The 16,029-nt window shown below is 42.0% G+C and overlaps 4 protein-coding genes across 5 annotated transcripts in view; all 4 read right to left on the minus strand.

Moving 5' to 3' along the window:
* Positions 1 to 16,029, minus strand: part of LOC128445521 (protocadherin gamma-A4) — a 248,766-nt gene that overhangs the window by 229,193 nt on the left and 3,544 nt on the right. The window contains exon 1 of one of the 2 annotated variants that reach the window (XM_053428270.1): positions 8,967 to 11,453. The exons of the other annotated variant lie outside the window; for it this stretch is intronic. Coding sequence (XP_053284245.1) covers positions 8,967 to 11,369 — 2,403 coding nt within the window. The 5' untranslated portion in view covers positions 11,370 to 11,453. Of the gene's footprint in view, positions 1 to 8,966; positions 11,454 to 16,029 lie in introns of those variants that run through there. 2 annotated transcript variants of the gene reach the window in all.
* LOC128446342 (protocadherin beta-15) lies at positions 150 to 2,904 on the minus strand. Its single transcript, XM_053429360.1, has one exon. It carries the CDS (start codon positions 2,637 to 2,639, stop codon positions 150 to 152), a length of 2,490 nt encoding a protein of 829 aa, XP_053285335.1. The 5' UTR covers positions 2,640 to 2,904.
* LOC128446343 (protocadherin beta-15-like) lies at positions 4,389 to 7,010 on the minus strand. The gene has a single exon (XM_053429362.1). It carries the CDS (start codon positions 6,876 to 6,878, stop codon positions 4,389 to 4,391), a length of 2,490 nt encoding a protein of 829 aa, XP_053285337.1. The 5' UTR covers positions 6,879 to 7,010.
* On the minus strand, positions 11,934 to 15,194 carry LOC128446344 (protocadherin gamma-A12-like). The gene is made up of 2 exons (XM_053429363.1): positions 12,660 to 15,194; positions 11,934 to 11,948 (listed from the first exon to the last, which is right to left on the minus strand). The coding sequence occupies exons 1-2, from the start codon at positions 15,042 to 15,044 to the stop codon at positions 11,934 to 11,936; spliced, it is 2,400 nt and encodes a 799-aa protein (XP_053285338.1). The 5' UTR covers positions 15,045 to 15,194.

Below are 16,029 nucleotides of genomic sequence, written 5' to 3' on the forward strand. Positions count from 1 at the left end.
TACTGTGTACAGTTATCATGCCATCATCCTTCTGTGGTTTATATAAAAAATTGAACGATCATTTGAACAAACGCATATCTAAACATGGAACCCTGTTACATATTGGGAAGATTAGTGGTTACTTCAATTGGCAAGACTTTGAGCATCTGTCAACATGTAAAAATAAGAAAAATGGTTGACCAGAAGAAAGCAGTAAAAGAAAAAATTAAACGTATTATAATCAGTAAAATTATTCCTACCTCTGGAGAATCATCGACACCTTCAAACATATCTACAAAGTCAGAAGGACTTTTCCTCAGAGTCTGGTCAGCAGGCAGTGTGTTGTCATTGTAAGATGTCACGAACTTAAAGTCACTGGTTCTTGAACCTGTTGTCAGGTAGGCGTCATAATTGTAAGTGCTGCGTAAAGTTCCTGTGCCATCAACATCTGCGTAATTAGGAGGGAGATAAGCGCTGGGGATGGCGACAGCTCCGTCAAACAACATTCTGGGCTTTCTCCTGCGACAAAACCTCACACCCAGGATGATGATGATGAAGGTCAGGAAAAAGGTGGAGACAGAGACCAGCGCAATGATCAGGTAAGAAGTCAGTTTTGAATTATTCTCATCATAAGAAATGTCCTTCAGCTCTGGCACCTCAGCCAAGTTATCAGAAATAAGTAAATACATGGAACAGGTGGCAGACAGAGAGTGCTGTCCGTTATCTTTCACCGCCACAATAAGGTTCTGTTTCATGCTGTCAGATTCAGAAATGTCCCGCTGTGTCCTGATCTCTCCGCTGTGGACACCAATAGTGAAAAGTCCCTGGTCAGTGGATTTGACTATTTGATAGGTCAGCCAGGCGTTCTGTCCGGAGTCCGCGTCTACCGCGATCACTTTGGACACCAGAGAGCCTCCGTGTGCAGCTTTGGGGACCAGCTCGGTCATGAAGGAGTTGCCCTCCGGGGCGGGGTACAGTATCTGAGGAGAGTTGTCGTTCACATCCGATATGAAGACGCTGACGGTCACGTTGCTGCTGAGCGGAGGAGAACCGTTGTCTCTGGCCATCACGTGGACTTTAAAGCTCCTGAACTGTTCATAATCAAACGACGTCACAGCGTGGATCACCCCAGTGTCTCCGTTAACTGATAGATAGGAGGACACCGAGGCACCGTTCACCTCACCAGGTAACAGAGAATAAACCACTGTGCCGTTTTGTCTCCAGTCGGGGTCTCGAGCAGTAACGGAACATAACGTGGAGCCAGGTTTGTTATTTTCAGTCACATATGCGCTGTAGGACTGTTCCTCAAACACAGGTGGGTTGTCGTTGATGTCAGCTACAGATAACTGAACAGTTTTAGAGGAGGACAGAGGTGGAGAGCCCTCGTCAGTGGCGGTGATTGTAATGTTGTAATCTGACACTAGTTCACGGTCCAGTTGTCCTGTTGTCACCAGAGAATAATAGTTTTTTATCGAAGGAACTAACTTAAAAGGAACATTTTGTTGAATGGAGCAGCGAACCTGTCTGTTATTCTCAGAGTCTCTGTCCTGCACGTTAATGATGCCCACCTCTGTACCATGTGGGGTGTCTTCTGGTATGGGATTGGTCAGTGACTTAATGAATGTAAAAGGGGCGTTGTCATTTACATCCTTGATGTCAATTATTAATGAACAAGAGGAAACTAATCCCGGACCATCTTTAGCTGTAATTTGCATTTCATAGGCAGATAACTCCTCATAATCTATTGGCCCAGTTACTGTTATTTCACCAGTTGTCTGATCAAGGGAAAATGCGTTATTACCCTCATCAGAAATGTGATCAAATTCATAAGTCACGTCACCATTCACTCCCTCATCTGCATCAGTCGCGCTCACTGTAACCACGACAGTATCTAAAGGCGAGTTTTCAGGCAAAGTGGCTTTATAGACCGCCTGACTAAACACTGGGGCGTTATCATTAGCATCCATCACAGTGACGTGCACGACTGCAGTGCCTGATCTCTGAGGAGAACCTCCGTCAGTTGCCACAAGCGCAATCGTTAGCTCGTGTTGTTGTTCTCTATCCAGTTCCTTCTCTAAAACCAACTCACTGTATTTTCCACCTCCGCCTTTTGTAACAACATTTAATCTGAAGTTTTCGTTTGCCTCGATACTATAATCCTGGACGGCGTTTTGACCGACATCTGCATCATGGGCCTCATCTAAACGATAGCGACTTCCTCTAACAGCAGATTCCCTAATTTCATATTTGATTGTGTTCTTTTTAAACTGTGGTGAATTGTCGTTGATATCTTGAACGTGAATATTAATGCGGTGCAGTTCTAAAGGATTCTCTAAAACAAGCTCCTGCTTCAAAAGGCAAGATGCCTTTTTGCCACAAAGCCCCTCTCTGTCGATTCTATCAGCAACAATGATTTCTCCCGTGCTCAGATTAATGTCACAATACCGTTTGCTGTTCCCGTCTGCATCAATGCGAGCCTTTCGAGCAGACAGTTTCCCCACATCAAGTCCTATGTCTTTCGCTAAATTTCCAACAACTGAGCCGCGTTTCATCTCCTCTGGGAACGAATAAGCCACATCTCCACGGACGCTACGCAGGAACAGAAGAAATACTCCCAAGAAGGTAACAAGGCCGATAGCTGAAAATCCTTTGTGTCCCATTTTCCTGAAAGACGAATGCTGATATCACCACAAAGAAGACTTGGGAGAACAAAAAAGAACCAGGCAACCGTAATCCTCTTCAGACAATATGTTCAGCCCGACAATGAATGGTGCGAATTCGCTGTTTTCAAAGACGGATAATCTATCATGGGTTGGAAATGTGCAAGCACGTACGGTCATAACGTCAAGCACTAATAAGTAAAGCTGGTAGACAGCGACACTTTGAGCAAAGAGTGCGTATTACATAATATTTAAATAAATTAGTATTCTAGACATAAAATACAAATTTAGAAAAAAGAAAAGGGGAAAACTAAACAAAGTCCAGGCTGCAGTCAGAATCAATCATAAATAGCCTAATAAAATATGAATTAGGATTGATGTTATTATTATTCTACTGAACAAAGTCCAGAGAAGGTCAGTTACTACCTAACAATGCCTTTATTGCAGAACAGTGATCATTAACGCTGGTTGATTTCAGCACCATGGATAGATCCCATAGTAAATATAATGGCACCATTGAGCAGGGCCAGAGGTTATCTGGACTCTCAGAAGATGTTTCCCAAACAGAAAAACTAAAGTAACAAGTTAGTAAAGTAAATCTGAAAAGCTGAACATGACAATCCATATATTTAATTGAAAAACTGCTACTTTGAGAAAAACTAGTGGTCTAAAGTGACTACTTGAAATAATACAATGGGCTTCATTACATTTAACACTATGATTGTTGCATGAACAACTAATTAGATGGCAGACCCTAAATATTTTGATTAGCTTAACCTTTTCCCACCACTAAAGGAAAGTGTTAAAGGAAAATGCTCTGAGTCTTCTGGAGAAAGAAAAGTTTCCCATTGCGCCTCATTTGATAGATCCTGTCCTTTAGACTTGTTGATGTGATTACAAAGCAGTTGTCATAGGTGGATTTTCATTAAATGGCCAAGTTAATTGAAATTGCAGGAAAACAGTGTGTAGCCTTCACGACAAGAAAATAGGTACAAAATTCCAGACATTTCAAATGGTAGACATAGTGAAGATCTTTGGAACAACATGTCCAATAACAGAGTGAGGTTTTCCTTCTATTCACATTACACTAAATAATTCAAGAGTTATGTTTAAGCTGCATTCATTTTTGTGTTATGCTAGTAGGCTGAACAGCCTAATTAAATATTTTGGTAACTAACAAATGAAGGTGAATGAAAAAGCAATGACACCGACCTCTAAGCATCTCGGAACACTTCAACAAATGTTTATCCAAACATCTAAATCACCGGAGCAGCCAAGCACAACAAAACAATAAAGAAAAAAGACATAGCCGCAAATATATAGCCCTTGGTATTATAACAATAGTATCAATGACCATCCAGATAAAATCCTGCTTGGTAACCACATTAAAAACAGACAAATTGGAGGTAAACAGCGTTCACAAAATTAAAAGTAGCATTAAAAGTAGCCTACACCACTTACAACTCTGCCTCCATGCTTCAACAAAGTTAGAAGGACTCAGAGTCTGGTCAGCAGTGAGTGTGTTGTCAATTGTACCATAAGTAACGTGATGCAATGTTTCTACAACTTGTGGTCAGGTAGGCACCATATAAATACTAAGTACTGTGTACAGTTATCATGCCATCATCCTTCTGTGGTTTATATAAAAAATTGAACGATCATTTGAACAAACGCATATTTAAACATGGAACCCTGTTACATATTGGGAAGATTAGTGGTTACTTCAATTGGCAAGACTTTGAGCATATGTCAACATGTAAAAATAAGAAATGTGGTTGACCAGAAGAAAGCAGTAAAAGAAAAAATTAAACGTGTTATAATCAGTAAAATGATTCCTACCTCTGGAGAATCATCGACACCTTCAAACATATCTACAAAGTCAGAGGGACTTTTCCTCAGAGTCTGGTCAGCAGGCAGAGTGTTGTCATTGTAAGATGTCACGAACTTAAAGTCACTGGTTCGAGAACCTGTTGTCAGGTAGGCGTCATAATTATAAGTGCTGCGTAAAGTTCCTGTGCCATCAACATCTGCGTAATTAGGAGGGAGATAAGCGCTGGGGATGGCGACAGCTCCGTCAAACAACATTCTGGGCTTTCTCCTGCGACAAAACCTCACACCCAGGATGATGATGATGAAGGTCAGGAAAAAGGTGGAGACAGAGACCAAAGCAATGATCAGGTAGGATGTCAGGTTTGAATTCTTCTCATCATAAGAAATGTCCTTCAGCTCTGGCATCTCAGCCAAGTTATCAGAAATAAGTAAATACATGGAACAGGTGGCAGACAGAGAGGGCTGTCCGTTATCTTTCACCGCCACAATAAGGTTCTGTTTCATACTGTCAGATTCAGAAATGTCCCGCTGTGTCCTGATCTCTCCGCTGTGGACACCGATAGTGAAAAGTCCCGGATCAGTGGATTTGACTATTTGATAGGACAGCCAGGCGTTCTGTCCGGAGTCCGCGTCCACCGCGATCACTTTGGACACCAGAGAGCCTCCGTGTGCAGCTTTGGGGACAAGCTCGGTCATGAAGGAGTTGCCCTCCGGGGCGGGGTACAGTATCTGAGGAGAGTTGTCGTTCACATCCGATATGAAGACGGTGACGGTCACGTTGCTGCTGAGCGGAGGAGAACCGTTGTCTCTGGCCATCACGTGGACTTTAAAGCTCCTGAACTGTTCATAATCAAACGACCTCACAGCGTGGATCACCCCCGTGTCTCCGTTAACTGATATATAGGAGGACACCGAGGCACCGTTCACCTCACCAGGTAACAGAGAATAAACCACTGTCCCGTTTTGTCTCCAGTCGGGGTCTCGAGCAGTAACGGAACATAAAGTGGAGCCTGGTTTGTTATTTTCAGTCACATATGCGCTGTAGGACTGTTCCTCAAACACAGGTGGGTTGTCGTTGATGTCAGCTACAGATAACTGAACAGTTTTAGAGGAGGACAGAGGTGGAGAGCCCTCGTCAGTGGCAGTGATTGTAATGTTGTAATCTGACACTAGTTCACGGTCCAGTTGTCCTGTGGTCACCAGAGAATAATAGTTTTTAATCGAAGGAACTAACTTAAAAGGAACATTTTGTGGAATGGAGCAGCGAACCTGTCTGTTATTCTCAGAGTCTCTGTCCTGCACGTTAATGATGCCCACCTCTGTACCACGTGGGGTGTCTTCTGGTATGGGGTTGGTCAGTGACTTAATGAATGTAAAAGGGGCGTTGTCATTTACATCCGTGATGTCAATTACTAATGAACAAGAGGAAACTAGTCCCAGACCATCTTTAGCTGTAATTTGCATTTCATAGGCAGATAACTCCTCATAATCTATTGGCCCAGTTACTGTTATTTCACCAGTTGTCTGATCAAGGGAAAATGCGTTATTACCCTCATCAGAAATGTGATCAAATTCATAAGTCACGTCACCATTCACTCCCTCATCTGCATCAGTCGCACTCACCGTGACCACCACAGTATCCAAAGGCGAGTTTTCAGGCAAAGTGGCTTTATAGACCGCCTGGCTAAACACTGGGGCGTTATCATTAGCATCCAGCACAGTGACGTGCACGACTGCAGTGCCTGATCTCTGAGGAGAACCTCCGTCAGTTGCCACAAGCACAATCGTTAGCTCGTGTTGTTGTTCTCTATCAAGCTCCTTCTCTAATACCAACTCACTGTATTTTCCACCTCCGCCTTTTGTAACAACATTCAATCTGAAGTTTTCATTTGCCTCGATACTATAGCCCTGGACGGCGTTTTGCCCGACATCAGCATCATGGGCCTCATCCAAACGATAGCGACTTCCTTTATCAGCGGATTCCCTAATTTCATATTTGATTGTGTTCTTTTTAAACTGTGGTGAATTGTCGTTGATATCTTGAACGTGAATATTAATGCGGTGCAGTTCTAAAGGATTCTCTAAAACAAGCTCCTGCTTCAAAAGGCAAGATGCCTTTTTGCCACAAAGCCCCTCTCTGTCGATTCTATCAGCAACAATGATTTCTCCCGTGCTCAGATTAATGTCACAATACCGTTTGCTGTTCCCGTCTGCATCAATGCGAGCCTTTCGAGCAGACAGTTTCCCCACCTCGAGTCCTATGTCTTTCGCTAAATTTCCAACAACTGAGCCGCGTTTCATCTCCTCTGGGAACGAATACGCCACATCTCCACGGACGCTACGCAGGAACAGAAGAAATACTCCCAAGAAGGTAGCATGGGTGATAACTGCAAATCCTTTGTGTCCCATTTTCCTGGATGACCAATGCTGAAATCACCACAAAGAAGACTCGGAAAATGAAAAAAATAACCAGGCAACCTTAATCCTCTTCAGACAATATGATTCAGCCCGACAGTCAATGGTGCGAACTCGCTGTTTTCAACGACGGATAATCTAGCATGGTTTGGAAATGTGCAAGCACGTACGGTCATAACGTCAAGCACTAATAAGTAAAGCTGGTAGACAGCGACACTTTGAGCAAAGAGTGTGTATTACATAATATTTAAATAAATGAGTATTCTAGAAATAAAAGAAACATTTTGAAAAAATAAAATGGGACAAATAAACAAAGTCCAGGCTGCAGTCTGAATCAATCATAAATAGCCTAATACAATATGAATTAGGATTGATGTGATTATTATTCTTGTGAATGAAGCGAAGAGAAGGTTGGTTACTAATTAACATTGCCTTTATTGCAGAATAGTGATCATTATGGCTGGTAGATTTCAGCACCATGGATAGATCCCACAGTAAATATAATGGCACCATTGAGCAGGGCCAGAGCATTTCTGGACTGTCAGAAGATGTTTCCCAAACAGAACAACTAAAGTAACAAGTTAGTAAAGTAAATCTGAAAATCTGAACATGACAATCCATATATTTAATTGAAAAAAAAACTGCTTCTTTGAGAAAAACTGGTGGTCTAAAGTGACTACTTGAAAAAATACAATGGGCTTTATAACATTTAACACTATGATTGTTGCATGAAAAACTAATTAGATTGCAGACCCTAAATAGTTTTATTAGCTTAACCTTTTCCCACTACTCAAGGAAAGTGTTTAAGGAAATTGCTGTGAGTCTTCTGGAGAAAGAAAAGTTTCCCATTGCGCCTCATTTGATAGATGCTGTGCCCCTGTCCCTCAGACTTGTTCATGTGATTATAAAGCAGTTGTCATAGATTGATTTTCATTAAATGTCCAAGTTAAGTGAAATTGCTGAAAAACAGTGTGTAGCCTTCACGATGGGTAAACAGGTACAAAAGTCTAGACATTTCAAATGGTAGACATAGTGAAGATCTTTGGAACAACATGTCCTATAACAGAGTGAGGTTTTCCTTCTATTCACATTAAACTAAATAATTTGAGGGTTGTGTTTGAGTTCTGTTCATTTTTGTGAATGAAGGTGAATTTAAATGCAAAGGCACCGACCTCTAAGCATCTTGGAACACTTCAACAAATGTTCATAAAAACATCTTAATCACCGGAGCAGCCAAGCACAACAAAACAATAAGAAAACATATATAGCCGCAAATATATAGCCCTTGTCATTATAACAATATCATCAATGACCATCCAGATAAGATCATGTGTCGATCAATCCATTACAAATAGACAAAGTGGAGGTAAACAACAATTTCAAAATTTAAATATAAAATAGCCTACTCCACTAAGAACTCTGCCTTCGTGCTTCAACAAAATGAGTAGGACTCAGAATCTTGTCAGCAGTGAGTGTGTTGTCAATTGTAACATACGTAATGTGATGCAATGTTTCTACAACGTGTGGTCAGGTAGGCACCATACAAACACTAAGTACTGTGTAAAGTTACCAAAACATTATCCTTCTGTTGATGAATTCACAAATGGAACGATCATTGGGATGTTTACCCTCATCAAATGCTGCTAAAAACTTTAATCTTGATGATGTTTTCCTACACGTGGCATCTGTTGCACTTCTGTCCGTCCTGGGAGAGGGAACCCTCACATGTGGCTCTCTTTGAGGTTTCTATGTATTTTTACCCTGTAATAGGGTTTTTTAAGTAGTTTTTCCTTACTATTGCTGATGGTTAAGGACAGAGGATGTCACACCCTGTTAAAGCCCTATGAGATGAATTGTAATTTGTGAATATGGGCTATACAAATAAAATTTGATTGATTGATTGATTTGAAAAAACGCATATCTAAACATGGAAGCCTGTTACATATTGGGAAGATTGATGCTTACTTCAAGAGGTAAGACTTTGAACATCTGTCATCATGTAAAAATAAGAAATATGTTTGACCAGAAGAAAGCCGTGAAAGAAAACATTAAACGTGTTATAATCAGTAAAATCATTCCTACCTCTGGAGAATCATCGACACCTTCAAACATATCTACAAAGTCAGACGGACTTTTCCTCAGAGTCTGGTCAGCAGGCAGAGTGTTGTCATTGTAAGATGTCACGAACTTAAAGTCACTGGTTCGAGAACCTGTTGTCAGGTAGGCGTCATAGTTGTAAGTGCTGCGTAAAGTTCCTGTGCCGTCAACATCTGCGTAATTAGGAGGGAGATAAGCGCTGGGGATGGCGACAGCTCCGTCAAACAACATTCTGGGCTTTCTCCTGCGACAAAACCTCACACCCAGGATGATGATGATGAAGGTCAGGAAAAAGGTGGAGACAGAGACCAGCGCTATGATCAGGTAAGAGGTCAGTTTTGAATTCTTCTCATCATACGAAATGTCCTTCAGCTCTGGCACCTCAGCCAAGTTATCAGAAATAAGTAAATACATGGAACAGGTGGCCGACAGAGAGGGCTGTCCGTTATCTTTCACCGCCACAATAAGGTTCTGTTTCATGCTGTCAGACTCAGAAATGTCCCGCTGTGTCCTGATCTCTCCGCTGTGGACACCAATAGTGAAAAGTCCCGGATCAGTGGATTTGACTATCTGATAGGACAGCCAGGCGTTCTGTCCGGAGTCCGCGTCCACCGCGATCACTTTGGACACCAGAGAGCCTCCGTGTGCAGCTTTGGGGACCAGCTCGGTCATGAAGGAGTTGCCCTCCGGGGCGGGGTACAGTATCTGAGGAGAGTTGTCGTTCACATCCGATATGAAGACGCTGACGGTCACGTTGCTGCTGAGCGGAGGAGAACCGTTGTCTCTGGCCATCACGTGGACTTTAAAGCTCCTGAACTGTTCATAATCAAACGACCTCACAGCGTGGATCACACCCGTGTCTCCGTTAACTGATAGATAGGATGACACCTGGGCACCGTTCACCTCACCAGGTAACAGAGAATAAACCACTGTCCCGTTTTGTCTCCAGTCGGGGTCTCGAGCAGTAACGGAACATAACGTGGAGCCAGGTTTGTTATTTTCAGTCACATATGCGCTGTAGGTCGGTTCCTCAAACACAGGTGGGTTGTCGTTGATGTCAGCTACAGATAACTGAACAGTTTTAGAGGAGGACAGAGGTGGAGAGCCCTCGTCGGTGGCAGTGATTGTAATGTTGTAATCTGACACTAGTTCACGGTCCAGTTGTCCTGTGGTCACCAGAGAATAATAGTTCTTAATCGAAGGAACTAACTTAAAAGGGACATTTTGCTGAATTGAGCAGCGAACCTGTCCGCTTGTCTCAGAGTCTCTGTCCTGCACGTTGATGATGCCAACCTCTGTACCAGGTGACACGTTCTCAGGCATGGGATTGGTCAGTGATTTTAGATAGACAACTGGGGCATTATCATTTACATCAATAATATCAATCATGACTTTGGAGTCAGAGGAAAGTCCATAACCATCTTTGGCATCAATCCGCATTTCATATTTAGAATTACTCTCGAAATCAAGTGGTCCTATGACTTTTATATCTCCAGTTTTACTGTTCAGGGAAAACACATTTTTAGCTCTTGCTGAAATCCGACTGAATTCATATGTCACCTCCCCATTGATTCCCTCATCCGCATCACTGGCACTGACTGCGACAACAATAGTATCAACGGCAGCGTTTTCAGGTAGACTGGCTTTGTAAACAGCCCGTTCAAATACCGGTGCGTTATCATTAGCATCTAACACAGTAACATGTATATTAGCAGTTCCTGATCTTTGTGGGACGCCACCGTCAACTGCGATCAGCATCAAATTTAAATCGTGCTCCTTTTCACGGTCAAGCTCTTTGTCTAATACCAACTCGACGCTCTTAGATCCATCGCTGTCGTCTCGAACAGATAAAACAAAATGTTCGTTCTTTTGTAAACTGTATTGTTTAACTGTATTTTGTCCGAGGTCTGCGTCGTGTGCTTCGTTGACTCGATATCGAGCACCTTTGTCGGTTAATTCGCTTACTTCCAACCTAATTGTTTCTTTTGGAAAAACGGGTGAATTATCATTTACATCCTGGATGAGAAGTGAAATGCGGTGCAGCTCCAGAGGACTCTCTAAGACCAATTCGAATTTCAGCAAACACGAAACCTTCTCCCCACACAGCTCCTCTCTGTCAATCTTTTCCCTGATGACAAAATCTCCCGTTTTTAAATCAATGTTGCAGTAGTGCTGGTGGTTTTCCTCCGTGTCAATACGGGCTTTACGTGTGAATAATTTCCCCGTTTCCAGGCCGAGGTCCTTTGCGATATTTCCAACAATGGATCCGGGCCTCATCTCCTCCGGAACGGAGTAGCTGAGGTCTGCCGTGGTGATGCTGACACAAAGAGCAAATCCGAAGACAAAACTAAGCAGCGATTTTCTTTTGAGGTCCATTATTTGTTCCATAGCGTGGTTACCGACACAAAAATCCACTATTTCCTGATTAAATTACAACGTAATGGTAAAAATCAAGATACGTCCACAGCAATGGCAGCTATCGTCTAAATGCTTGGAATACTCCTTTTGTCGTGGGTGGAGATATTATCTTCATATGTGCTGGTGAGCAGCGACGCCCTGAGCTTATTTGCAATATTACAAATGAACAAGCACGAGGTAAAATGTGTACTCCACAGTTAATGCAATGCTTGGTAAGAATGCGTTTTATATTCCAAGTGAACTTAATCATTCTAATTGGGTTATTTTAATAGTTGGCATATAGAGAAAATACAATTCAGCACCATGGGAAGTGTTTGAACGACGAGGGCTGGACCGAATGTTGTCATATTTAACAAATTCGTCCTTAAAGTATTGATAAGACAAACTGATCAACGAAAATTAAAAAAAATGTAATTATGAAGTTACATTTTTCTAGTGTTAAGGAATGAATGAGATGCTGTCTAATGTGACGAATTCCCAAAATAATTTTTTTACTTCAGATATCATGAGGCACATAAAATATTTTTGATCTTTTCACAATGACTTTATCTAGAATGGGAGAATGTTTTTCTTAACATGTGAATCAGACATATGATGTATAAGCAAAAGATACAAGTAAGCATAAAGCCCAATGGGCATACTGTAAGTGATGTTAAACTAATGTCTTGAAAAGCCCAGCAATCTGCTTATTCGTGAATGAAACGGTTCAATTTAAATCAGTTAAGGAATTTGAAAATATAATCAAAGGTGGTAATAAACATTTCATCAAATCATGGTTTCAAAATGTTGCCCAAGCACAGATGATTAGTGAACTTGTATTTCAACAAGTGCTTTATCTGAACGGAAGCTTTGGCTTATATGATCAGAGTAAAAGAAAAAGCCACGCCCAAAAATAAATTATCTATGTAGATATCTCTTGTAGTCAAAGATGTACAGTATAAATGAATTTGAATATAAAGTATGTAGATAAAAGGACAACTGGTATGAAATGTCTACGGTTGGTTGATGAATGAATGGTTTGGAATTCGGAGTTGCACAATGCCGGGTGAATATTTAAGAATAAAAGGAAAAAAGTGAAGATATTCAATAAGTACTCTCTTGTGCCAGCAAAAAGCTACGATAAAAGTAGGCATATGCTTCAGCTAAAACATTTGCAGGTACACACAATTTCAGAAGTAACATACAGGGTTCCTTCAAATGCCAGATAATGCATGGCCAATATCAAGTTTAAATGTTACATTGAAAATGTACACGGCCTACCTCTGGAGAATCCTCTGGTGTTCCAAACACATCAGCAAAGTCAGAAGGACTTTTCCTCAGAGTCTGGTCAGCAGGCAGTGTGTTGTCATTGTAAGATGTCACGAACTTAAAGTCACTGGTTCTAGAACCTGTTGTCAGGTAGGCGTCATAATTATAAGTGCTGCGTAAAGTTCCTGTGCCATCAACATCTGCGTAATTAGGAGGGAGATAAGCGCTGGGGATGGCGACAGCTCCGTCAAACAACATTCTGGGCTTTCTCCTGCGACAAAACCTCACACCCAGGATGATGATGATGAAGGTCAGGAAGAAGGTGGAGACAGAGACCAGCGCTATGATCAGGTAGGAGGTCAGTTTTGAATTATTCTCATCATAAGAAATGTCCTTCAGCTCAGGCACCTCGGCCAAGTTATCAGAAATAAGTAAATACATGGAACATGTGGCAGACAGAGAGGGCTGTCCGTTATCTTTCACCGCCACAATAAGGTTCTGTTTCATGCTGTCAGATTCAGAAATGTCCCTCTGTGTCCTGATCTCTCCGCTGTGGACACCAATAGTGAAAAGTCCCGGATCAGTGGATTTGACTATCTGATAGGACAGCCAGGCGTTCTGTCCGGAGTCCGCGTCCACCGCGATCACTTTGGACACCAGAGAGCCTCCGTGTGCAGCTTTGGGGACAAGCTCGGTCATGAAGGAGTTGCCCTCCGGGGCGGGGTACAGTATCTGAGGAGAGTTGTCGTTCACATCCGATATGAAGACACTGACGGTAACGTTGCTGCTGAGCGGAGGAGAACCGTTGTCTCTGGCCATTACGTGGACTTTAAAGCTCCTGAACTGTTCATAATCAAACGACCTCACAGAGTGGATCACCCCCGTGTCTCCGTTAACTGATAGATAGGAGGACACCGAGGCACCGTTCACCTCACCAGGTAACAGAGAATAAACCACTGTGCCGTTTTGTCTCCAGTCGGGGTCTCGAGCAGTAACGGAACATAACGTGGAGCCAGGTTTGTTATTTTCAGTCACATATGCGCTGTAGGACTGTTCCTCAAACACAGGTGGGTTGTCGTTGATGTCAGCTACAGATAACTGAACAGTTTTAGAGGAGGACAGAGGTGGAGAGCCCTCGTCAGTGGCAGTGATTGTAATGTTGTAATCTGACACTAGTTCACGGTCCAGTTGTCCTGTGGTCACCAGAGAATAATAGTTTTTAATTGAAGGAACTAACTTAAAAGGGACATTTTGTTGAAAAGCGCAGCGCACATTTTGGTTCGTATCAAAATCTGCATCCTGCACGTTAATGATTCCCACCTCTGAACCAGGTGACACGTTCTCAGGTATGGGGTTGGTCAGAGATTTTAAATATATAACTGGAGAATTGTCATTCACATCAGTAACATCTATCATAACTTTAGCGTAAGATGTTAGTCCTAAACCATCTTTAGCTTTCACCCTCATTTCAAATGAACTTCTTTCTTCAAAGTCAACCACACCAGTCACTGTGATTTCTCCAGTTTTCGTATCGATAGAAAACATATTTATATCATCGTCAGACACGTGACCAAACTGGTACGTCACATCTCCATTCACTCCTTCGTCTGCGTCAGTGGCACTGACATTAATCACTACGGTATCAGGAGGAGAGTTTTCACGCAGACTGGCTTTATAAACGGCCTGACTAAACACTGGGGCGTTATCATTAGCATCCAGTACAGTGACGTGTATCACTACGGTGCCTGATCTCTGAGGAGAGCCACCATCCAAAGCTGTCAGAAGCAGATTCATCTCCTTTTGCTTTTCACGATCGAGTTTATTCTCCAATACGAGTTCAACCTTGTTATTATCAACAGCGAGAATAAAGTTGTCGTTCTTTTGCAGGTTGTACCTTTGAATAGCGTTTTGACCTATATCTGCGTCGTGGGCCTCCTCGATTGAAAAGCGATTTCCTTTCTCAGCCGACTCCCTTATTTCCATTTCAATCAGATTGTCGTTGAATTGTGGCGAGTTGTCGTTTACATCCTGAACATGAAGACTCACACGATGCAGCTCCAAAGGATTTTCTAACACCAGATCTACTTTCACAACACACGACGGCTTCTTTCCACAAAGGCTTTCTCTGTCGATTCTCTCCGTGGTGATCAAATCTCCAGTGTTCAAATTAATGTCACAGTACCGTTTCCGATTTCCACCAAAGTCAACACGGGTCTGTCGGGAAGATAAGGTTCTGATATCAATACCGAGATCCTTCGCTACATTTCCAATAACAGACCCTCGTTTCATCTCTTCTGGGGAAGAATAACTCAGGTCTCCATAAACGAGGTGCAGCGTTAGAATAAAGGACACGAAGCAGAAGACCGGAGGAAGAGCTTTGAATCCTTTGTCTCCCATCGTGGCACAAAACGTGTCCTGAGAATGCACGACTTGGTGTCCAGTGCAAAAGAATAAAACTGATGGAAAAGGTTTCAATAATCCAGCACTTAACGGCACGACGAAACACGGCGAAATATTTCCAAGGATTCAACTGGCTCTCCGGGAAATTACAAGCGATTCCCACGTAGCAGTGCTGGGTGGAGTGGTGTGCTTTAAAAGTCTGTCAGGCAACAGCGACACCATCAGTCTCATTTAATCTTTACAGCCGTGTAATAGGAAATATTCTTCATTAAAACTAAATTGACCCCAATTATCATTCGACTGGTAAATTATCAGAGGAGAAAAGCCACAAAGCAAGTGATACTAGGAAAGAAAAGAAAACACGATCTCATTGAATACAACCATTTCCATTTTGTGCTTAATATGTTGCCAAGAAGACAACTTTATTACCCTGAGTATTGTTATAGATGATTAATAATGGCTCCAGCACAGCACAGAGGCAAGGTTCATCACCATGGACAGTGATGGAAAAAGCATGGGATACTTTGAAGATCTACTGTAGTAAAAGTACAAATACCACAGTATGTAAAGTAACAGTCCTCGATTTAATGTTTTACTCAAAATAGTCCAGAAATATTATCAAGCGACCATACTGAAAGTATTTTAAGTTCCTGATCTGTATTTACAAAACATTTGTGACTGAAAGTTATATAATATTCTTGACACCACAGTTCACATCTTTAATAATGCATTAAAAACGTGTCTTCGCTTAAAAATCTTAATCTGAAATGGAGCAACGGACTATGGTTGTTCAATAAATGCGGAGCAGTAACAATTGAAATACCTTCTGAATGTGGCGGTGCCTTTATAAGTGTAACTCAAAACATACAGGAATGAACACTTGACCAAGTTACACTTTAACAACTTGTGCCCCTTAAGTTAAAAGTTTATAAGAAAATAGGAGATCTTTGAAAAATAATTATATCCCCACCAGATTGAAAAG

Source organism: Pleuronectes platessa, chromosome 8 (genome assembly GCF_947347685.1).
Source record: "Pleuronectes platessa chromosome 8, fPlePla1.1, whole genome shotgun sequence".
NCBI classification, from domain to species: domain Eukaryota; kingdom Metazoa; phylum Chordata; class Actinopteri; order Pleuronectiformes; family Pleuronectidae; genus Pleuronectes; species Pleuronectes platessa.

Bases quoted from the DNA above. Each gene is read 5' to 3' on its own strand.
- LOC128446342 (XM_053429360.1), bottom strand. From the start codon at position 2,639: ATGGGACACAAAGGATTTTCAGCTATCGGCCTTGTTACCTTCTTGGGA.
- LOC128446343 (XM_053429362.1), bottom strand. From the start codon at position 6,878: ATGGGACACAAAGGATTTGCAGTTATCACCCATGCTACCTTCTTGGGA.
- LOC128446344 (XM_053429363.1), bottom strand. From the start codon at position 15,044: ATGGGAGACAAAGGATTCAAAGCTCTTCCTCCGGTCTTCTGCTTCGTG.